Below are 23,706 nucleotides of genomic sequence, written 5' to 3'. Positions count from 1 at the left end.
AATTTTCTAGATATTATTCCCTAGCCTTAGACTGGAGAAAATGATAATGACCTATGATCGTTTTTCACACTTAAGACCGTTGCAGCATCCCAAATCATAGTCACATGATTTGCATTAAAATGCTTGACAACTGACTCACATTTATAACGGTTACAGTGTCCTGGGGTCATGTGATGACCTTTTACAACTTTCTGACAAGCATAGTCAACGGGGAAGCCAGCTTCACTTAACAACCATGTGACTAACAGCTGCAGTGATTCACTTAACAAACGTGGCAAGAAAAGTTGTAAAATGGGGCAAAACTCACTTAACAAATTTCTCCCTTAGCAACATCAATTTTGGGCTCATTGTGGTCGTAAGTTGAGGACTACCTGTATTGATTTTTTTTTTTTTTTTTTGGTGCATGGTGCTCTGACCTAGGCTTCCTGATACAATAAAAGCACACAATGAGTCCCAAAAACCCTCTTATTTCAACGGCTGTGAATTCTGCTCATTCAGAACCTGTTCATTCTCAGTCTGTTCATTCACAGATGAGTCCCAAATAGTTGTAAAGAGTCCGACAGAAGTCTGCCACAGTTCTTCTGATATGCTGATAAACACCCACTTTTATCTCCCTTGACACCCTGCCAAGACCTAATTGGCAATTAACTTTGCAAGCCCACACGGAACACAGATTCAATACAGAGCTACAGTCCTGAAACCGACCAGCGCCCAAGAACAGTTGTTTCTTGCAAAGGCACACGTGCCTTTGCTCCTCCTTTATGTCTTATGGGAGGGGCCAATCATATCCAAGCCCTACTCCTCTGAGTCGACCCTTTGGTTTTAACTGTTCTTGCCTTCTGGCAGCTCTGCGCATGCATGCACTGGGAACAGGCTCACCCTGTTCCTCTGCCTCGCTGATGTCTGACTCTGGAGGCTCTGGAGACCGCACATAACTCCCAGATGGCCCTGGCCCCATCTCTGCCTCTGATGCAGAGCCCTCGTCCAAGCCTTCCCCAGACTCCAGGATTGGCCCATGTTCCTCCCCAGCCTCCTCACTTTCTGACTCTGCTGCCAGATCCGCAGGCCGCCAGCAGACCACAACACATGGATCATGGAAGAATATCTGACTTGCTGGTCAGTTGTTTGGCAGCTAGTGAAGCAAAAGAATTGCTAGAGCAGGTGGTGGTGGTGGTGATACCTGGAGGTGTTAGAGGAGTTTGGCAACCTTTTTTGGGGCATCAGTCTTGAATTTATTTCAGGCTACTTGACGGGCTGCAACCATCATAAATATGAACCAATTGCCACGCATCTGAATTTTGATCAGGTTGCTGCAAGGGTCATAAGTGTGAAAAACGGTCATAAGTCACTTTTTTCAGTGGCATTGTCACTAAATGAACTGTTATATATCAAGGACTAGCTGTAGTTGGCTGGTTTTTTATTGACTTTAACATGGATCATCTGGCTATGGTTAAGCTAGATAATGTACACTTAAACCAATAAAGTTTGCTCTGAATCTTGCTGTTATATCTTGTTCTAGCACAATACAGTGACAATCCTGATCACCAAATCTTCATGTAAAACATGCATTAAATATTTCACATTCTTATCAGTAGTATTCTAACAACTTTAATTTAAATCTGCTAATACCCAGTAAATAGTAAGATTATTTGAAATAAATGTGTGGTCATGTAGGGCACATTGTAGAGACCATATATTCTGGGTAGGCATTCTGAGTGCATGTGAAATTGCATTCAACTTCTAATAACTTCTGGTTATTACCTGTAAAGCCCTTCATAATACAGATCCGGTTATCTAATACTTTGGTTCTTAATATGTGCCATATTTTGCAGGGGCATCCAAACTGAACTTCCAGACGTATGATCAATGTCTAATAACCCTCACTTCTAATTTTTAGATGAATAAATATTTTGTCTTCATATGATACAGTTATAGATGTATAAACAGTGCAAATTATAAATTATCTTTTTTTCCCAGATAAAAGCAACTGAGGAGGGGTGTGTGTCATGGAAGTAAATAGGCTCAAATAAGAGCCATGAACAAAAAAAGGTTGAGCACTCTTGATTCAAAGCAGAGGCAGGGAAAAATGGCCCCTTTATGACTTGTGGACTTCAATTCCCAGAATTCCTCAGCCAGCCATGACGGCTGAGAAATTCTGGGAGTTGAAGTCCACAAATCATAAAAGGGCCATCGTTCCTGCGCTTGTTCTAAAGATTTATTTATTTATTTATTTATTTATTTATTTATTTATTTATTTATTTATTTATTTATTTATAAATAAATTTATATACCGCCCTACTCCCGAAGGACTCAGGGCGGTGAACAGCCAGAAAGTAAAATATACATAATACAAACGTTAAGATCATCTCTCTTTTGTGAGTTTTGTCCAGCTTGTACAATCAGGCAGAGTCAGCATGTTCCAGGCCTCATCCATCAGGGCAGCGCCACCTAATGGAACTAAGAAATGTGCATTCTCGGGAAACACTGTCTCCACTAAAATAAGTGTGGTTCCAGGTTTTTAAAAAAAGCCTTGAAAAACTGGGTCTTTCTGCAAGACTTAGGTTACAGGGGGTGGCAGGTCCTGTGTGTTTGTTTCCCTGTGTTTCTTTTCTTCCAGGGTTTGGATTTTACAATTTTATTTTATGATTGTATTTATTGTATAATGCCCAGAGTTTTAGAGTTGGGCAGTCTTAGAAGTGTGCAAATAAATTATTAAATAAATCTTCATGCAATTCATTTTGTAGACCTACTCAGGCCTGTTCTGTGTTGTCATAAATCCCTACAAGAATTTGCCAATCTACTCAGAAGAGATTGTGGAAATGTACAAAGGCAAAAAAAGGCATGAGATGCCCCCACATATCTATGCTATCACAGATACAGCCTACAGAAGTATGATGCAAGGTAATGTACCTTAAAATAAAAAAAATATTTGTGGACATGAACCATTTTTATGCTCAGTTAACTAAATAATTTGCTCAGAGACTTGGGCCTGTAAAACGTCAACAAATGCGTGGAAACAGCATGTTGTAGCTTCTGCTATAAACTATAGTTCTTTATTTTAATCAACCTTCTGGTCCCTGGAAAGCAGCATTCTTCTTTTCCTTTGAATTTACTTAAACCATGGAGAAATTTCACGCAGTGGCCACTGGTATGGGAGGAATCTGTGTTGAAATGCCAGCTACTCTGCAAGAACTCAGGGCATTGAGGATTAGCTTTTGTGCTCTAGATTCCATTCAGAGCCTGACAAGCAGGAAATCTTTCATGGTTTTCAGCATGCTTCTATTTTTTATTTTATTTTTAAAAAGACAAGCAAATGACTGACACACTGTCAGCAAAAGATGCTCTTATTTTCCTCACTTAATGGAGCAGAAAAAATTGACTGTTAAATGGTCAGCACTTTTGAAGAAAACGTTCTATCAGAGAATAAAGTTTTGCATGTTAAATACATAGATTAAATTCAGCATTTGGTTTAGGGCTTCTTAATTGGCAGGCACTGTAGCAGAATCTGAGACCCCTTGGTTTATTTGTCTATTTGGTTTACTTGGCGCCTATCTCCCCTCAGTTAAAATCGAAGTTACACTCAGCGTTTTCTAAAGTCAGCATCTCTTTCCATAATCTGGGTGATTCTGCAAAGAAGAAACTCTCTGCCCCAGAGCCAAACTGTAACTGGTAGGGGTGGGGCATAAACTTTTGTGCAAGCAAGATTGCAGTGTCCCAATTCTGATTTTGCTGAACTGTTGGTATTACCACAAGTTGTAGCAATAGCCTTTGTCTAAGGACTTTTTTTTTTTTAAATCATTTTATAACTGTCAAAATCCATGACTTTTGTGTTTCTTCACTGATATTTCTTTTATAAAATAATGTCAATTTCTATATAGTTAGACTGAGTGTATTATGACAATATAACTATAATTTCAAAAGAAAATAGGAAAATTGCATAGATCCAAGGGGTGTCTGATATTTATTATTCTGCCTTGGGGAACTTACAGTGGGATTCTGTCCATCCAATTTTTTTTACTTTACATCTAGAATAGTTCTTTTTTAAGGAAAAAATCTTGAAGAGTCTTAGCACATTGCATGTGCCAGACAGTGAGACATACAATAAGAAAAAAAAAACTTTTACAGTTTTAAATCTATTTTGTCTGAGTGCTGATCAAGACTAAACTATAGATGGCCTTTCAACGCGCATGAAATGCATTTTAGTTGTCATAGGTCTTCATGATTAACAGCTGTGTTCTTTGTCTAATGAAACCACAAAATATAACAGAGCTGTGACACATTCAAAGAGGAATGATAGTGGCTTTTAAATAATTTATTTCATGCGAGTACAGCTTTAGAACAATTAATGGGAAACTGAATGAGCTGCTCTGTTAAAAATGATTTAGCTTGGCCTTTTTCCAAATTATCTGTTCATAGTTAGCATAGTATGCTTCAGCTTAGTGACATCCAGAATACTGAGATTATACTCTGTAAAATTTCCATCTGTTTGGAAGTTTCATGTATTATTAATGAGGACTCCTGACAAGAACAAACACTGACCTTCTATTACTCGGTGCTTGCCTGAATTATGCTTATAGCTTAATACTAATTTTGAAATGGTATGCATTAGTTGGGTAAACCTTTGCAAGCCCCACTATAAATTATACAGCTTGTTAGCCATAGCAGCGTTCTCAAATATAGACAAATCAGCTAAAGTAGTCCTTGAAGCATTATCCTTCACATCTCCTTGATCTCTGCTTATTTTACCAGCCCCATCAAAATCACCCCATATAAGAAATATCAGAGAAGTGACAATTGCTTTGCTATTTCATTTCTCTTTTTCAAAATTGTTAAAAAAAAGGAAATATTCCAGAAAGTTTTTGTCTTCCTCTGTTTTGATCCTATGATGTTCCACCCTTTCAGTGCCGACAGGAATTCCACATGACAAACATAGACAATTTTGTAGATGTTCGTCTGTGTATGCCTGGATGAGGGTTCAGTAGTAAGAATATCAGTGTTGATGAATCGGCCATAAGCAAAGAATAAAAACTTTTGCCTTGTTTGTTGTTCCACTTCCTCTTGGCTGGAGAGATGATGTCACCATTCTCTGAATGCTATATTCTCCTTTTATGGAGCTAAATAGAGTCAACTCAAGAGTTGCTCATGCAGAGGAAGTGGGTGATAAGGATGTTTGTTAATTGGCTTGTGAAGAACCACAACTACATATTGCTTTCATTCCCCACCTCCACTCTTCTTTTATGGTTTAAATAAGCTCTTTCAACTGCAAACGTTTACAATGTGAGAGTAACTCAATCACATTCATTTAAAATGATAGCAATGAAACTGTTGGGTCTTTATGATGCATGACTTTTACAGCACTTATATATTCAACTGTTCGGACTCCACCAGTAAAAATGCAATTAAGGTTGCGTGATGCAGTAATTTGTACAGTTGTTCCTTAATTATCTATTTAATAAGATGAGCTTTGGCAAGTGAGCCTACAAGTCTCTCTATAGCCTAGAATAAGATGACTTGTGTACTTTGAAAACCTGTATTACTCCTTGAATTTCTGTAAGCCGGAAAGTAGTCATGTTACTTAATGCTGCAAAGGGAATTAGTAGCCTTACAGTTATTGGGTCTTAGCTTGTGTGCTGAAATATGAAATTTCTTTTACAGCCAGAGTAATGTGTCCTTTCTTTCAAGAAGCAGTCACAAGATATCATTCCTCACTAGTAAAGCTGTTGTACATTCAATTCAGTTACATTCTGTAAATATTCTTATTGTGATGATTTGGATGTACGTTTTTCTCTTCCTTCTCCACAAAAATACAGCAATCTCCCTCACCCACTCAACCACACACACACACACACATAATCCAAACTCAAAATTTTTTGCAGTGTCCTGGTCTTATTCCAAATGCAGAGAAGGAGCAGAGTCTGTTGCATTATCAGTTAGCCGAACTATTTAGGTGTCTCTGATGCTGGTATGAACAGAATAGTGTCTGGATTTAGAAACGAATGTATATTCTGGAATGTTCAGTAACTGGCTAAGATCATTATATGCCAGCTGTGTGAGAATGCATTTCTATTGGGGGGGGGGGTTGGGGAGGAAAAAGCATCTCTTAATACTGAACAACAGGAAATAAGAGACCGCACCACAGTTGTCAATTGTCAGTATGCAAAAGAATCCCAGCTATCCTAATGATGTATGCTCTACAAGGGCTGAGTAAATTCTTTTTCCTGGATTCCCAAAAGGATGTTTCCTTTTATGGTAGTGTCTGCATTCAGCCATGTGATCTGTCCATACATGCAGGTACATTCTTTAGAGTGTATGGAGCAAGTAACTAATAAAAGTTGAAGATCAGAGGGGAGGGTATGAGGTGAAGAATGAATTGCTGGAAGAAACAGCCCATACTTGGAAGTCATGTGGATTTTTCTGACTGGCCTCTTAAGTAGCCTTGTGGCATGAAAAAATGAAAATTGTAATCCCCCCCTCAATCAATAGCTAATTAATCAGCTGGTGAGCCATTGTTTCTTCTTTGTGCTGAAATAAAAAAACAGTTTTGTCCATGTAGTATATCATATCCTACAATTGTATGTATGGGGGCTGTTACAATTTTCAGTAGACATTGCTGAAGATATTGGTGTACAATGAAACTATAAATATAAAATTACTGTGCAGCTTCGTTTTACCTCTACTATAGAAGCAGGATTTAACTGTAATGTTGAAAAAACACATTTAAACTCCTGCAGCTTGAAAAAAAATAACTCAGAATAGTTTCCTAGTAATTTTTCTGGAACAGCTTGTAAAATATAGATTCAGCCAGGGTGGATAAAAATCAATGATTTTTAAAAAAAAAAATCAAAAAAATCAGTTTTTTTTAATTTAAATCGGATTTTTTTATTTAAATCAGATTTTTTTGATTTTTATTGAATTTATTTTAATAAAAACTTTTGGGGTAAAAATCTATCGTAAGATAGTTTTCTATTTAAGATACATAAATAATTTAGTTTATTCAGCATGAAATGGAGCTTAGTTATGTAGCATGAGGCTGTATATTCTACAACACTGGGACTATCGGTGAGTCAATAGTGGGTCAAAGGAGTAACAGAGATGACAGTTGTTCTTTAAAAATTATGATTTAAATCGAGTTGATTTAAATCAAGCCTTTTTACTAGGGTTTTTTTGGGGGGGGGGATTTATATGCTGCCCTTCTCCTGAGACTCAGGGTGGCTTACAATGTGCTAAGCCATAGCCTTCATACTTTTGTATATTTATACAAAGTCAGCTTATTGCCCCCACAACTGGGTCCTCAATTTACCTACCTTAGAAAGGATGGAAGACTGAGTCAACCTTGAGCCTGGCAAGATTCGAACCTGCAGTAATTGCAGGCAGCTGGTCTTAATAACAGGGTGTGTTAGACCACTGTACTACCAAGACTCCTTAGTGATTTAAATCATGATTTAAATTGTGATTTAAATCAACTCGATTTAAATCAAATCCACCCTGGATTCAGCTAGGTTTCTGTGCTACTAAATACAGATGAATTATTCGTAGGTGGTCTGATTTTCCATTTAACTGTCCAGTCATAGAAAATCCTTCTGTTTAATATATAGAAGAATAAGTATGATCTATATAGAATAATTTTGTATAGAATGAATAAGATCTATATATGACAGAGAAATTCTATATAAAGAGTTCTGTAGTTATCATCTATAGAATCTATATCTTATCGTGTATGTGATCATAGAGATCCTGCTTCAACTTGAACTCTTGAGAACTCTTAGGTTTGATATTCAAAATATCAAACAAGCTGAGTACATACTTTAGGGTTAATTTGTACATGCAAATATGTTGAGATGCCAAATTACAAATTATGAAACTTTATCTTTTAGCAATGACTAAATAATATTTTGCTGGATTTTAGCAAATGGGTAAACATGTTTGAACTTGGAAAATGATCAGGAATGAGCCTGGTTAATATTTTTATCAGTCACCTGGTTGACTTTGGCTGATCTCAGAAAAGCTAAGCAAGGTTAAGGCTGATTAATGTTTGAGTGAAAGGTGATCAGGAAACAATATGCTAAAGTTAGAGGTAAGCACACACCTGCACACGTATAAAGAAAGCAGCTCTATGTTGCTGTGAAGTAAGATTGCATGGACGAGTCAAGCTTGATTTGATGTCTTTACTTTTTATTTTGCTATAAAAACGTTCAGCCAGATTATCTAAGAGCTCTGGATTGAAACCTGGCTTTGTGATCGGTACAGATAGTCCTCAATTTACGGCTGGTCGCTTAGCGACCATTTGAAGTTACAATGGATAACCCAGAAAGGTACTTACGACTCAGTTCCAAAGTTCTGATGGCTGCCCCATTGCCCTTGGTTAGATGACTGCATTTCGGGCACTTGGCAGCTGACCCAATTTATGAATCTTTTTAGCATCCTGTATCATGGAACTGCAATTTACGTTTTTGCTGAAAATCAGTGTTTACTTCTGGTTTTCTACAAAAGTGTCCGATAGTGAACAATGAGTTCACTTAGCATGGCATTTGCTTAATGATCACTGCAAAAAAGGTTATAAAATCAGGTCTGGTTACATGATTACAACCATCACAATTTATGACTGTAATGGGCAGTCTCCATTACAGTCATAATTCAAGGACTATCTGTATTGCATGATGCCATATGGAGTTTAGTTGTGAGAGAGATGCAAAAACAAAAAAGGGACAGAGGCCCCCCCTCCCCCCCCTCAGTACCAGGAATTCTACAGAGAATGCAAGGTGGCAAAAAAGTTATACTTTCGAATGAATTTTACATGAATATTATAAACATCATACGATTCTATAATCCATTCAGTCTTTAACTCATAGCCTTTCTGCTTCACCTTTAAATTCCACCAGGAAAAAACATAAAAACTTAGCTGTAGACTTTGCGGGTAGATGCATGAACATTGTCAAGTTGTGTGTGTGGAGAGATAACAGCAAAAGAAGAGATTTTGTTTCAGTCACCTCTTTCCTTTCTTTAATTTCAGATCGAGAGGACCAATCCATTCTCTGCACGTAAGTATTTTAAGTGATTGGTTGTTTAAAATGGAGAAAAATGATTAAAGCATAGTTGACCAGCAGAAGCATTTACCAAAAAAGCCATAACGTCTTTGCTTTAACTAATATTTCAAAAAGTATGTATGCATGGAGTCATATATCTGTTTATGTTCAATGGAAATAAAGACAGATAAAGTTCAGGAGAAGGTGTTTAAGGCTTTTTATTGGTCAAAGCGTTAATTTCTTTAAAAATGGTTTGGGAAGGTAGAAACCAAAATTTTGTTGGTGATGTTCATATTAGCAAAATATTGAAGAAGTTTTCTCCAAAAGCCTTAGTTGAAAGTTGTTATCCATCATATTAGATACCAGGTTGGGAAAACTAGAGTCCTATTTTTAAAACTAGACCTGTTGGATTTGAGGGTGAGCTTTCATGTATGCAATATGTCTTAACTAGGGTTTTCTCTCTCTTTCTCTCTCTCTTCCAGAGGTGAATCAGGAGCTGGTAAGACCGAAAATACTAAAAAGGTCATTCAGTATTTGGCTCATGTTGCTTCATCACACAAGAGCAAAAAGGATCAAGTAAGTTCTGTTATTCAGTTAAGATATTGCTCACCTACTTGAATTGAAAACATAATTTGACTTCTTTACCTGAGATACTTTTACACAATTTGATCCTTTATTACCAATTGGAGTGTTCACTGATTCTTTGTGATGTTCCTTATCTGAATTTGCAACCTATGTAAATTATTCCAAGCCTGAAAGAATTAGAAAGGATAATTATCTATAGATTGAGCAATAGAAGCTTTGTCTTCATTTTCCTATCAGTGTACAGTTAGTGAACTACTGCATGTAGAAGTCACCAGTTACAATTATGGGTTTTTTATTTGTCTTTCAGTAAAGATATTTCATTGCTAGACTCTTTATTTTTATGAATAGTCATATAAATTCTGTGACAATGTGTATCTTTTGTGCCAATAAGAGTCTGTGAAATATTGTCTCACTTACTGTTTCCCCTTCTCTTGGCGGATTATGTCAGAATTCATCCCTTGGTACTTCGTAGGTGAGCTGCACGTTTGACTGCACGATCTGCACCAAGAATGTGTGTGTGTTGCTCCATTGTGTGATTTATAGCAGCTTTTCACTCCCACCTGTATCACACTTTTTGCTGCTAGAACTATTTTATTCACAATTCACATTGGCTTTTTTTAGGTGAGCTGAATGAAAGGCTGTAGGTTTTTTTTTTTTACAATAAATACACGATTGCTTATTATCTAAACTTAGTAATCACATTTGATCTGCCTTATACAATTTCTTACGTGCACTAAGTAAGGCATTCTAAGCAGCAATATAGATGTCCTTTTAAAATAGTACAGGGTATCTGGTATCAGTGGTGATTTGGCCAACAGTGTGGACCCAATTTTTTCCAGGATTTCCAGCCCCACCCGGTATACTAGCTGTGGGTGCAAGATGCTGAAAAATATTGAAAAGAAACTGCCCCTGCATAGACTGGATGTTCCAATTCCAAGCCTCTTTCCCAGAATTAATCTTGCAAACCATTATAATTTTCTAGTACACTTGATATTTCCATTCTGTAAAATCTTGATTTTGATATTAAATACACTGGCATGATGCGTGTCTATAGACTAGTTCTATGAGTATCTCTGCATGGAGTGCGTGTGCATATGCACATTCTAATGAGTGGCTTTTGGAAGAAAAAAAAGGTAGATTTCTCGTGACTGTTTTTTCTCCTCACTGCCAGCAGATATACTTAAAATATTTTCTGAACATTCTATGTTTCTTAGTTTCAGAGATCATAATTTTTGTTAAAGATTGTTAGCTAAGATATCTGCCCTAGTGGAAGAGAAAAATCAGTATTTTCATCTTCAACAGATTGTGTCGATTTAATGATTTAATCCAAAAATTGCCTCATGGCACCTGAACTTTTCAATATCTTTCAACTAGTTTGAATTATGAGTAGGCTGGTGAAGCTTTTGAAAGCTTTTTCCAGGTCAGAAGTTAACAATTTGAGGACTCCCAAGAGTGATACTGTTCATGGATTGTTTCCTAGAGGAAATATTTGAAACTACTTTGTGGAAATAATTAAGAAGATTTCTGCTTGTAAGATCTTCTGAAATTATTGAAGGCAGAGAGATCTGCATAACCTTAAGAATATGGTCTAACAGACTAGGAAGTTGGACTAGAAGTATAGCAGTGTTCCCAAGTCTAGATTTTATTGGCATTAAGGTAATATTTTGTTGTGCAAAACTAGATTCACTGCATAATTCAGATTGCAATTAAAAGAAAAAGTACTGCACTTCCTGAATATATAAAAATAGAATACAACTATCCTATGTATTTCACATCTCTCATAAAAATTTAGGAAAACATTCACAAGTAAATGCAAACAAATATTGAATATTAAATATGAACAGTAAGTAAAGTTGAATAGATTATGTTACAAAATGTGCTATATAGTTGAAAAGGCTATACTGATGCAGAAACTAAACCATTTCTAAGACATGAATAACCATGAAAAATTGAAACTGACTCTATAAAGATCGTTTCTGAATATTATATCAGTCCTATGGTAGTCCATGAAGAAAAATCTGGGAAGATGAAGGTCTTTTCTCTCCCTACTAAGAAGGGAAAATCAATCCCATAATAGCTTGGGATAGATCTCACTCTGTGGTACTAGGTTTTCCTGAAAGAATTAATCTGATTTCTTTCTTCGCAAATAGGAAAATCTATGAACAGGCTCTTATTCTTACGATATGAGTGATATTTCTTAAAATAGTGCTACTGTGTCCATAGTATACTGTCATCCTCTTCATTCATTATTTATTATCTTAGGTAAGAAAAGGAACCAAAGCAGAGTAACTAAGAGGTGAATGAGACATATAGCACAAAAATAACCTGTCTCAAAACATGGAGAACAACTTGCAATTTTCTCCCCTACCTCCACCCTAACTCCAAAAGCTCAACAAGACAGCACATTTAGTATGACTGTGCAACACTTTGGATTTGAAAACAAAAAGTACTTGGGGGTGCATAGAGGTACCATGAAACATGTTCTGCCTTGATTTTCCTGAAATTAAATTGCAACTGTGAGGCAGAGTTGCATTGGCCTCAAGAAAAGACATAGATATGGTACTTTAAGAATTTTAAAGCAGATGCTACAGGATGCTCCCAAACATTTTTTTTTGTCTTGCTGCACAGTCCTAATATATGTATAGGAAGATATGGACTGTCTTTAGATTCCCATTTGCTGATTACTCAAGGAAGTAGTAATGCCTTAAAAAGACCCTTCTTTCCTGTTTTCCTTTATGCTGTGGACTTGTCCTGGATTAATTCACATCTCTTGGCCATTATTTTCTTAAAGTGGAAAAAGAACTACAAAATAATAGCTACAAAATAATAACTACATGAAATACTCAAGGCATCCGATGGAAACTGTTGTTTCTTTTAGCCAAATGCTGCATTCCTGTAATGGATCTGCTCTTTGTTGTAAACATAGATTTTAAGATGTTAAGAAGAATGGAAGTGGTAATGTTTCATTTTGTGATATCGCTCATCACCATAGCAACAGATTGCAATCAGAAGCAAGAGTTGGGATTCAATTGCTGGATCAAAGAAGACAATGAATGGGGGAAGGCAACCTTTGGGGGTATGAGCGGGAAAGGCAAAACAGACGAAAATCAACATTGCTGACAAAATAAGTGTTTTGGAGTCCATCTGAGACTTTATGACTTTGCTTTCTTTAGCCCACTTGATATCATGCTCTTTGATGGATAGCAGCAATGTGTCCCTAAATTTTATCAATTCCCATGGCTGAATAATATCCTGCATTCACTGTTGTTGCCACTGCCTTCTCCCAATAAAATTTTTAGGGCTTATTAATATCACCTGAATTGCTTGAGTAGAGTGATTTTACTGCAGTAATGGGACAACAAGTATTAATGCAACAAGAACATTAATGTTTCACCATTAATATTCTTGTTGCATTTTGAGAATGAATGTTAGAATGTTAGAGCGATAACATTAGTCAAACATTAGTCTGATGTTATAAATTGCCTCGGGTTTTGAAAGAGGGGAAGGTTCTGAATAAGTAGAAGTTTAAATTGGCATTGTAGCATTTGCAAATAAATAATCTGCAACCATCTACTACTACAATTATTTGTGCGTTCAGTTTCTTTTACTGTATACCACCAGAGTTGCATGTCTGGGTGATTAATGTGTCAGTTATAAAATGCTACTACAAGATCATGCTACAATATTATTTTAAAAATCTTAAATAATTGGAATTTAGGATTGAATCAAAATGAAACATTTGGGCATTGTATAAAAAAGGATTCCTTAACTTCTGCAGACTTCTGGAATAGATAAAAATGAAGAAAAGAATTACAAACTTAAAAGGGAAACATTTATTTTGTAAAATTAATCATTCTCTACTCCTTGCTCAAATGGCCTTATCTTTGAAAATACCTCACTCACCCTTAAATATGGCTCTTTGTCCCTCATTGATTCCTATACTTAGAGCTATCATATATGAGCTTGAAATACCCAGATGTCCATAAGATAGCAACAAAGAGTTAAAAGTTATTTCATTGCTGCTATTTAGAGTTGCCTGGATATGATATTCCTGTTTTACCACATAGGAAAAAGGATTTCCTGGATATTCTGGATCGCAGTACTAAAGCTTTGGCACGCCTGTTTTTTGACAGCAATTTGGTTTTTATATTTTTGTTCTGAGAAAACTGTTTTGAGGTTTTTCAGTGACCTGATACTGAATTGTAGTTAAGTTTGTAAAAGTGAGTTTTTGTTCAGAATGTTTATATGTTAGCTTTATATCTGGCTCTTGGAATAAACCATGGCCCCTAAAACCATAGACACATAGGTCAAAAATAGACCTATTTTAAAGCCTGATTCTAAAGTATGAGTCTTCAGTTTGCTAGATCAGTAAATAAAGTAGGAATTTTTATAATAGGTGCTACTACAAAATTGTCACCAAACTGGGTGCTGCCATAGGGAATCAAATTGCAAAATATTCAGTTTATAAAAAAAATTGTTAAAAGATAAACAGTTACCATAAATAGCTCACTTCTTCCAACCAATACATTTTTCTTATGCAGGATTCCTCAAAAGCATTAGTGATACACAAGACCCCTAATTCCAGTCATTTGATTTCTTTTTCTCAATGTACAGTCTTTCCTTGATATACCCATATAATCTTTCAAGTTGTCTAGTAGCAGCTTTTACTCCTGTTTTGTTTGGTTAAAAAACCCAGTAGTTGGACAATAATAGAATTCTGTTCACCAGGCACTCTAGTCAGGGGTGGGTTCTACTCACCTTTACTACTGGTTCACAACGGGATCGCGCGTGCACCTTCTGCGCATGCGCAGATCGCTTCTGATGACATGAGGGTCAGTGGGCGGAACCTCCCAACAGTTTTACTACCGGTTCTATAGAACCGGTCAGAACCGGGGACAACCCACCGCTGACTCTAGTCTATGGGAGGACTTAGAGGCACACTATGGACATTAAAGAATACTTAGACATCTTGAAGGCTAATATCCAAAGCACCAACAAGGCAAAACCTCAATAAATCTTTAAACTTACAATTAACCTGTGTATAATAAACCAACCCCCTCCCCCGATTCAATAATATAATTTAATTTGTCTTAACTGTGTCTTAATCTTAATAAAATTTAATTAAAATTTAATCTTGATAAAATTATTGGTGATTATGAAGTATTAATCTTGGTAATAGATGAATAACTCTTCACGTTTATAGCTTCTGAAGATCAATATAGGTTGAAGTCAAGAGATAATGACATACTTGGCTAGTAGCTCCTGGAAAGTAACCAATTGAGAGATTTATATTTGATTTTCTTATTTTAGGGAGAGCTAGAGAGGCAGCTGCTTCAGGCCAACCCTATATTGGAGGCTTTTGGAAATGCCAAAACTGTTAAAAATGACAACTCTTCAAGATTTGTAAGTATTTTTTTTTTTTGCTTCATTGCATCATTGTTGAATAATGCCCTCTGTTAAGGAAAAGATTGATTGCCTCAAATATATAATAGATTATAAAGGGAATGTCTATAAATTGGGTGAGGATTAAACTTCCTTTTAAAATAAGATAGGCTTCACTTTAGAAACATTTTGAAGATAGAAATATATGCATCTATATACTAGAAAGTAATAAAAAGCAGAGTTATTACTGTACATTTCTTCCTATTGCCACGAGGAGTATTTTAGGCTGATTAAAATGGTATAAAGCAGATACGATCTTTGTCCTTGCTATTCTGTAACTAACTCCAGGAACTACTTACTGCCAATAAGGGAAACTCTCTGATCAGGTTCCTTTGAGGCTATCCTGTGGAACGGGTTGTTGATTTGTGGGAATTTAGAAGAATGATATGATACTGTCTTGCATTGTTTCAGTGGCAGTTGCTTAACTCCTATGCCTTTTTTTCCTTTAAGGGAAAGTTCATTAGAATCAACTTCGATGTAAATGGATACATTGTGGGAGCCAACATTGAGACTTGTATCCTTTTCACCAGTAACACTGATACAGACATAATGAAATTGTATAATGGCTTACAAAAATAAAAATAAAAATGTAGCTGGACAGCATTTTGAGATTTTACTTGGAAGAGGCAGATTGTCTTAAAGAGTGGGAATTTCTGCTTTGTGGAAAATCATAATCACTTAAGATGGAAGTATTGGAAAATTTCTAATTTTAGCCCTGTGCTTTCTGTAAATGAAAACATTTTTCTTTTGAATTCTAAATATCTCTCCCCCCCCCCCCGCAGTTCACGATTGTCTATTTGTGAAAATTATACTTAAGACTATTGTGGGTGAGATTACAAAGACTCATGCCTGGAGAAAATCCCAAATATGACAAATATGTTTGATAACTTTTTTTAAATTAAAGCTTTGGGGCATATCTTAAAAAAATAATCTGCCAAAGTTATACAAACATTGAAAAATCTTTTGAGTATCTTTTAAAAAATAACATGGTGATTGAAAATGAAGATAATTCTAACTCTAGTGTTTATGCCGAAGTGCTGTGATAAGTACCAGTCTGGCCCATCTGTCTCAAGGACTCTGGTTTACAATCTTTCCTCAAAGCGTTTACATTGTCTCCCTGCCCCGCCCCCCCCCCCTGCCCCTGACTGTAGTATGCCGCTTTCCTGCTGGTTTATCCGTTGTATCTTTTTATAGTAGTCCATCCCAGTGTAGAAGCTCAGTTTTTGAATGTTGGAGTTTTTTTAAAGCGGCATGTCCATTGATACTTTACTTGACAAGTGCTTCAGTTGTGAGATTATCTATGTGTAACATTTAGGATTTCCTACATTCCTTAACATTCCTAAAGATCTGTTAGAGAAATCAAGAGCAATACGACAGGCTAAAGAAGAAAGGACATTCCATATTTTCTACTACCTGCTGACTGGAGCAGGAGAGCACTTGAAGAGTGAGTATTTGGACTATAATCATTTTGCTGTTTGACCGAGGCATTCTGATTTATCAGATGTGTCCTCACCCCTTTCATCTTGCTGACTTTCTGTTCCATAGTTTCCCTATTTATAGTACCTGCACCATTTTGTAAATATTGGATATAGTTGCTTGTTATTAGGTCCAATTATTGTCTTTTATTTGACTGAGCAATAGGGAAAAAAAAGTAATATTCAATTATGGCATAGTTGAAAATTTACTCCTTACTAAAAATGTAATTAATATTGAAGAAATCTCTTACCACAAAACAGCTTAATGAAACTAAATTTTGCTATAGGAAACCTAATACAAGCCATCTTACTTTCGAATAGTGATATATAATGCCATTCTTGTCAGGGAGGATTTAAGTCTAAAGTCTTGCCTTTGAATGTCTATCCAAACAAGATATAACCCAATAATGATGATTTCATTACCTTTTTACTGTTTTAGATGACTTGCTTTTAGAGCCCTACAATAAGTACCGTTTCCTTTCCAATGGACATGTTACAATTCCGGGCCAGCAAGACAAGGACATGTTTCAGGAGACAATGGAGGCAATGAGGATAATGGGTATTCCAGATGATGAGCAGATGGGTAAGGAATTCTAGAAACGGCTCCACAAAAACAAGTGTTGTGACAATTATATACAGGTCGTTCTCGATTTACAACTAGATTTGAACCCAAAATTTCTGTTGCTAAGTGAGAAAGTTAAGTGAGTTTTGCTCAATTTTGCAACCTTTCTTCCCACAGTTGTTAAGTGAATCACTGCAATTGTTTAATTAGTAACATGGTTGTTAAGTGAATCTGGCTTTTCCATTGACTTTGCTTGTCGTAAAGCTGCATAAAGTGATTACATGACACTTCAGCCATCATAAAAATGAGCCAGTTTGCCAAGCATCCAAATTTTGATCATGTGACCATGGGGATGCTACAACGGTCGTGTAAAAAAACTGTTATAAGTCACTTTTTTCCATGCCATTGTAATTTCAAACAGTCACTAAACTAACTCTTATAAGTTAAGGGCTGCCTGTATGTATATCATGTAATGAAATTAGTCTTACAACAGTTGAAAAAAACAAAATAGGAACAATTACAAGTAATCAAGTATCAATAATAGGTGAATAATAGAAAATAATGAATACAGCCTTATATGAAGTCAACTAAAACATGTTATCTGTTTTCATTTAAACATGGAATGAGGGGGATTAGGTTTAATGTAGAAATAAAATAATTTGCAATAATAAAATAAACAAGATGCCCACTCTAAGAAATAACACACATTTCTCTACAATTGGTTTACCACTCATTAGCAACAAACACTGCTTGTTTTTAGTGGGGTTCCTCTCATTTCCAAACTTTTCAGTGGGTCTAATACTTTCAGTACTTGCTGTGATTTACCTGTGGAGAGAAAAATCACCAGTTTTTTGAAGCACTGCTTGTTATTATGTGGTCCCTTCATCAAGCATATTGAATCTTGAATCTAATCTTTAAGGCATGAGAATTAACCATGAAACTAACACAATAATCTTAACAGATTATTAATAATTTTAACAGAGAGGGCCTCCTTGGGGTGCCGTCGGCCAGACAATGTCGGCTGGCGACCCCCAGGGGGAGAGCCTTCTCTGTGGCGGCACCCGCCCTTTGGAACGACCTACCCCCAGAGATATGTATGATCCCGGATCTCCGTACTTTTCGTCGGGCCCTTAAAACTCACTTATTTCATCCAGCCGGGCTGGCTTGATCCCATCTTTTGGTTTTAATTCGTATTGATTTTATTGGGGTGTTTTTAAATTGTGGGCCTAAACTATTTAATATCTTTTTAAATTGTTTTAAATTTTGTATGCTATATTTTTACCTTGGTTGTTCACCGCCCTGAGTCCTGCTGGAAAAGTCGGTATAAAAAAATAAAATAAAATAAAAAATAAAAATAATAAAAAGTGGCACAATATACATTTAGGCAGCCTTATAATTATTATTTTCATGAGGGAGAAAATTGAAGGCTGTATGTGGGTGGGCTGGTTACCGCAAACTTTTTATTATATTTGCTTGAAAGCATAGCTAAAACTCCAGGTTTGTTGTCACTCTTAACAGCTGTTCAATGTTTGCTGAACACTAATAAAAGTTTGAGATATTCTCATGGGTAATTGAGAAGACAGGATGTATGTTTCTATTTCTGCCATGTTTCAACCCTTGAGTTGCATTAGGAACTGCATTAGTCAAACAGGCAAACTTGCAACATATGGAAGCCATTTAAGCTAAAAGTTCTACCCATCAAAAAAGTATTTGTTTAAAAAGGGAAATGGAACTAATCTGTTGGCTAATTACTGGGACATTTCATGCACAAAATGTTCCAATAAGGTCTTGTTATTTCTATCTTAGAATATGTTTTGTAGAGAGATTATTAGAAACTGCTCACTAGTACCTCATGTGGGGAGCTATATAACTGCAATTCTATATTGGAAACAAATTTTGCATAATAAATGAGGCACAGGAAAATTCCTGTTGTAGCTCAGGTGCTTCTTTTATTGACTCCTATGTTTCTTTGTTCAGAAGGTGTGCTTTTTATTGAAAGGAAAATGCTTTTGCTTGTTGCTAAACTTCTACAGACTAGAAGTGGAAATAGGCCTGGAAAAATCTCAATGATTGTAAAAGAACAAGATTTTGTAAAGGGTGGATCTAAGAGATGGGTGGATTGCAAAAACAATCTGCTGAGAATTGAGGCAGCTCAGTTGCCACAAAATGCCAGCTGGTGTGATAAGATAAAACAGAATGGGAAGGAGAATGGAATTACCATGAACAGGTCACATGGGTATAACTGTATCAAGAGAATGAAATTTTTTAGATTAAAAAATCTAACTGAACACTTCTTAAGAAATTTGTATTGCTGCTTGTTTCCCACCCCAGGACTGCTAAGGGTTATTTCTGGTGTTCTTCAGCTTGGGAATATTATTTTCAAGAAAGAACGTAACACAGATCAGGCTTCCATGCCAGACAATACAGGTAAATACATTTCCCTAGATATCGATTAGGGAGCAATGTTTTCTTTTCTTTGTATACTTCATATTGTAAAATTGAGCCCATTTAAAAACAATGAGGAATTGTCCTGGGTGTATCATTAAATGATTGTTATGGTTGTCTCATCATTAAATGAGATCAGCTGGTATTTTCCTCTGAATATTGAAATCAGTGAAGAGGTTAAGGTTGAATTCTCCATGTCAGACTGCATGAATGCTTTTAATGAATAGAAGATAATATTCTGTAAGCATTTTACAGAAATAAAATTAGAGATGGTTCTCCAGTGGAGAAGTTCTCAGCAAAAATCCTCAAAAATCAGTTCTCTATTTAAACAACACATTCATTAAAAACTATTTGGAAGAAATGCTCTGGCCCTTTCATGAGTACAACACCTTTCACATATTTATTGGAATAGCTCCACTGTTTTTCTCAAGCTTCCATGTATGCTGAAAACAAAGATGTCCATGCTTTAAAAGTCATCTTAATTTTAATGAGCGGGTCCCTTATAGCAGGAGAATGTTTTTCAGAAGTTTATTTTGTGTTATAAGAGCTGATATATATTTGGGAGCCAAGAACAATTAATCTTGCTTGCAGGTTTAGACCAAAACCAGTTTAAATGGTTTAAGTTTAAATGCCACATTTGGACTCTACCATCAGATGTGAAACTCATGTCTTGGAGGACTTGAATATGTACTGTATTAAGACCGTGGTTTCTGCTATTTGAGCGTAATATTTTTTTATTAGAAATTATTGTTCTTCATTGGAGTAGCTCAATCTGAAATGAGTCTTGATATATACAATCCTCAGACGATGTATAGGAGTCATTTGTTCCCTTTTATAGATAAATCCTTTCCGTCCAGTTCTAGTCTCCCAGGTGGGCTGGCTGTCATTAGGGATTAGGAGAGTTTGCTGCAAGTATTCATCTTTTCTGAATAGAATATAAGAAGTTAAAATACTAAGCTTCTCCTTTTGCTTTTCTCTCTTGTAGCTGCTCAGAAAGTTTCTCACCTTCTAGGAATCAATGTTACAGACTTCACCAGAGGCATTCTCACCCCTCGCATCAAAGTGGGCCGAGATTATGTCCAAAAGGCTCAGACTAAAGAGCAAGTATGTATTATACAATATATGATGTCAGCTTTCTCAGCTGGCATTAATCAGATAGCAATGAACTTTCAAGCTGAATGTCCATGGTCTACTTTTCTGGTATCCTGAATTTTATCCACATCTTCAGAAGCAGATTGAATTGCTTTGTAATATTATTCTCAGCAGCTCATAGGCAACTGGACAAGGACTGACTGGCTCTTGCATTTGAACTTGGCAAATTGATCTCTGATAGGTACAAATTTTGTGTACTATGCAGATGCAACATACTTAAAACCAGGGTTTTTTTGTAGAAATAAGCCACTTAGATGTAGAAAAGTAAATAGAAAGAATGAACCTGGCTGTCCATCTTAATTAATTAGTCTGTGACCGCAATACTTAAAAATAATGCTGTTAAATATAAGTTGTCTTTCATCCTAACCTAGAGACCTAGAACTCACAGTCTCCTAGTTTCTAGGCCAATACCTTAACCAGTCTACTGCACCAAATAGGCCCTGGATGTTGCATGTAGAGAAGGACTGGAAAGAATTGAAATAACTTCAGAAATTCAGATCTGCAAACATAGATTCATTTATTGGAGGGTGAGGGTTAGTTTTCTTTTCTTTTTTTGCTATCTGGAGTGTACAATATTCTTACCTTTTTTCAGGCTGATTTTGCTATTGAAGCTCTGGCCAAAGCTACATATGAACGCATGTTCCGTTGGCTGGTGATGCGCATCAACAAGGCATTGGATAAGACAAAGAGGCAGGGAGCTTCTTTCATAGGAATCCTTGACATTGCCGGATTTGAAATCTTTGAAGTAAGTGAAACAGAACAGCTGTTTAATGAATCCATCTGACATAATCTAAAAATCTCCATGAAGTAAGCATATTTGATACATTTTGCAACAGAGAATTTATTAGAAAAGTGTTTTTATAGAACTTAACAGTCAAATTTATATTCAGTTACTAATTTAAAAATGTATCAAATATGCTTGAATTAAGTTAATAATATATGCCTAAATAAGTGAGGACTTGGAGTAGATGCTTTAGGCTGAAACATAAAAGAATCATAAATTACATACTGGTTCCCGAAGAACTCATTGGAATTACCTTTGCATTTTTATGGTCTCCGACAGTAAGAGGATGTTTCATTACCTATTTTGCCTCCAAACCTTCCTGAAATGCTAAAGAGGTCCACCTTCATTAACTTTAAGCACTATGATGTAATGCCTCTATGATATATATTTTCTTTAATCTTGGAGAGAAGGGACAAAATATTATGGTACAGCTGGAAAGTCAGAAGGAATGATTCTTTTGAAGAAACTGGATAAATTTGCTTAAAATGTGAAAATAAAGTGCAAATTGCTTTTCTGGGAGATTATGTTTGTGAGATTTAATATACTAAAGAAAAATGTTTGCTTAAAAAACTTCATTTTGTAGCAGAAATGTTGCATTTGGGGATAGATTTGTTGCTATGAAATAATGTGTCAATAAAAATGACAATCTTGATTGTGAGGAATGAAAAAGCATATATATTACTCCACACTGAATGGCAGAGCATTTTCTCCCGAAAATAAGACATTCTCTGATAATAAGCCCAATTGGGCTTTTGAGCGCATGCGCTAAAATAAGCCTCCCCACCAAAAAATAAGCCCTTCTCGAAAATATTTAAATGCAGAGCTGGAAATCAGGTAAGATGGCAAGGAGGAGCCCCATATTGCTCCACGTGCCCCAAAATAATAAGACCTCACCTAAAAATAAGGCCAAGTGCTTATTTTGGGGTTCAAAAAATATAAAACAGGTTCTTATTTTGGGGGAAACATGGTAGATGGTAAAAATGCTGTTTCAAGAAGTAGAAAAAAGTACGGCTAAGCATGTAAAAATAATGCTCTTTTCTGTAGAGAAAACAAAAGAACAGAGTGGAAGTTGGCAGTCATTTGCTGAATGTGGTAATAGGTAACAGTTAATAATTTAAACATGCTTTTTCTTTTCTATCTGCAATAGCTGAACTCATTTGAACAGATGTGCATTAATTACACCAATGAAAAATTGCAGCAGCTCTTCAACCACACCATGTTCATTTTGGAACAAGAAGAATACCAACGGGAGGGCATAGAGTGGAACTTCATTGACTTTGGCCTGGACTTGCAGCCTTGCATTGATCTTATAGAAAAACCAGTGAGTGAGGCATCTTGTTGATTGTTAGCAGAGGGTAGCCAGATCAATAAGGAGAGCCAGTATGCATGTATATCTACATATATGTATATGTTAAATAGTGTAATAATTTTGTAGGGACGGAGAAAAAATGTTAAGGTTGTAAAGTTCAATTCTTCTAATTGGAAAGCACCTTAGGTTGGACAACATGAAAAATTAAGACAAGATTTGGTGAAAGAGGTGCTGAAAAACAGCTCTGAACTATACAGGAAACCACTCTTGGGTACAAATGAAAATAGCATTTGTGCCTTTTATCCTGAAGTGTTAGATCTTGGCAGGAATGTTTATTACTGTTTTTTTTTTTAATTAGGCTGGTCCACCCGGCATTTTGGCCCTGTTGGATGAAGAGTGCTGGTTTCCAAAGGCTACAGACAAAAGCTTTGTGGAGAAGGTGGTGCAAGAGCAGGGCTCTCATCCTAAATTCCAGAAACCAAAACAGCTGAAAGATAAAGCTGACTTCTGCATTATACACTATGCTGGCAGAGTAAGTACTCCAAGTGTAAAGAGAGACTAAAATGCTTCTAAATCTGCAGCAGCAGTAATTTAAGCTGATTGATATTTTTGAGGATTGGGGCGGGGTTCTTCAATAGTGGAAGAGGGTGCATAATCACTTATCCCACAAGGTAATAGGAAGCATATTGACTACAAATTTTTGTGGTAGCTCACTAATATAAAATCCTGCCATGAAACAAGTCTTATTTTCTCAGGGTAATGGCTAAAACATGTTGTGAGCCTGCATTTTGGAAGAGCAGAAAGCTGTGTGAATCGTGACTTTTATGGATTCTATGCCTTTGACTAGTAATTATTGGTAACTTGATGCTTCCAGCATTTTTAAGGGGTTTTAGGTCATTCACATAGAGTTCATTGTTTGTGCAATGGAT

The 23,706-nt window shown here is 36.1% G+C and overlaps 1 protein-coding gene across 6 annotated transcripts in view; it reads left to right on the top strand.

Moving 5' to 3' along the window:
* MYH9 (myosin heavy chain 9) overlaps positions 1 to 23,706 on the top strand; it is a 72,297-nt gene that overhangs the window by 22,347 nt on the left and 26,244 nt on the right. For all 6 annotated transcript variants that reach the window (XM_034402846.3, XM_034402845.3, XM_087873855.1 and 3 more), the window contains exons 3-14: positions 2,745 to 2,901; positions 9,011 to 9,038; positions 9,506 to 9,599; positions 14,919 to 15,011; positions 15,501 to 15,564; positions 16,396 to 16,494; positions 16,965 to 17,108; positions 19,419 to 19,514; positions 20,518 to 20,636; positions 21,277 to 21,429; positions 22,616 to 22,789; positions 23,136 to 23,309. In XM_034402846.3, coding sequence (XP_034258737.1) covers positions 2,745 to 2,901; positions 9,011 to 9,038; positions 9,506 to 9,599; positions 14,919 to 15,011; positions 15,501 to 15,564; positions 16,396 to 16,494; positions 16,965 to 17,108; positions 19,419 to 19,514; positions 20,518 to 20,636; positions 21,277 to 21,429; positions 22,616 to 22,789; positions 23,136 to 23,309 — 1,395 coding nt within the window. The remainder of the gene's footprint in view (positions 1 to 2,744; positions 2,902 to 9,010; positions 9,039 to 9,505; positions 9,600 to 14,918; positions 15,012 to 15,500; positions 15,565 to 16,395; positions 16,495 to 16,964; positions 17,109 to 19,418; positions 19,515 to 20,517; positions 20,637 to 21,276; positions 21,430 to 22,615; positions 22,790 to 23,135; positions 23,310 to 23,706) is intronic.

This window comes from Pantherophis guttatus, chromosome 7 (genome assembly GCF_059756535.1).
Source record: "Pantherophis guttatus breed Tessera chromosome 7, ASM5975653v1, whole genome shotgun sequence".
Lineage (NCBI taxonomy): Eukaryota > Metazoa > Chordata > Lepidosauria > Squamata > Colubridae > Pantherophis > Pantherophis guttatus.
The sequence above is the reverse complement of the archived record's forward strand: the minus strand, read 5'-3'. Positions and strand labels throughout refer to the sequence as shown.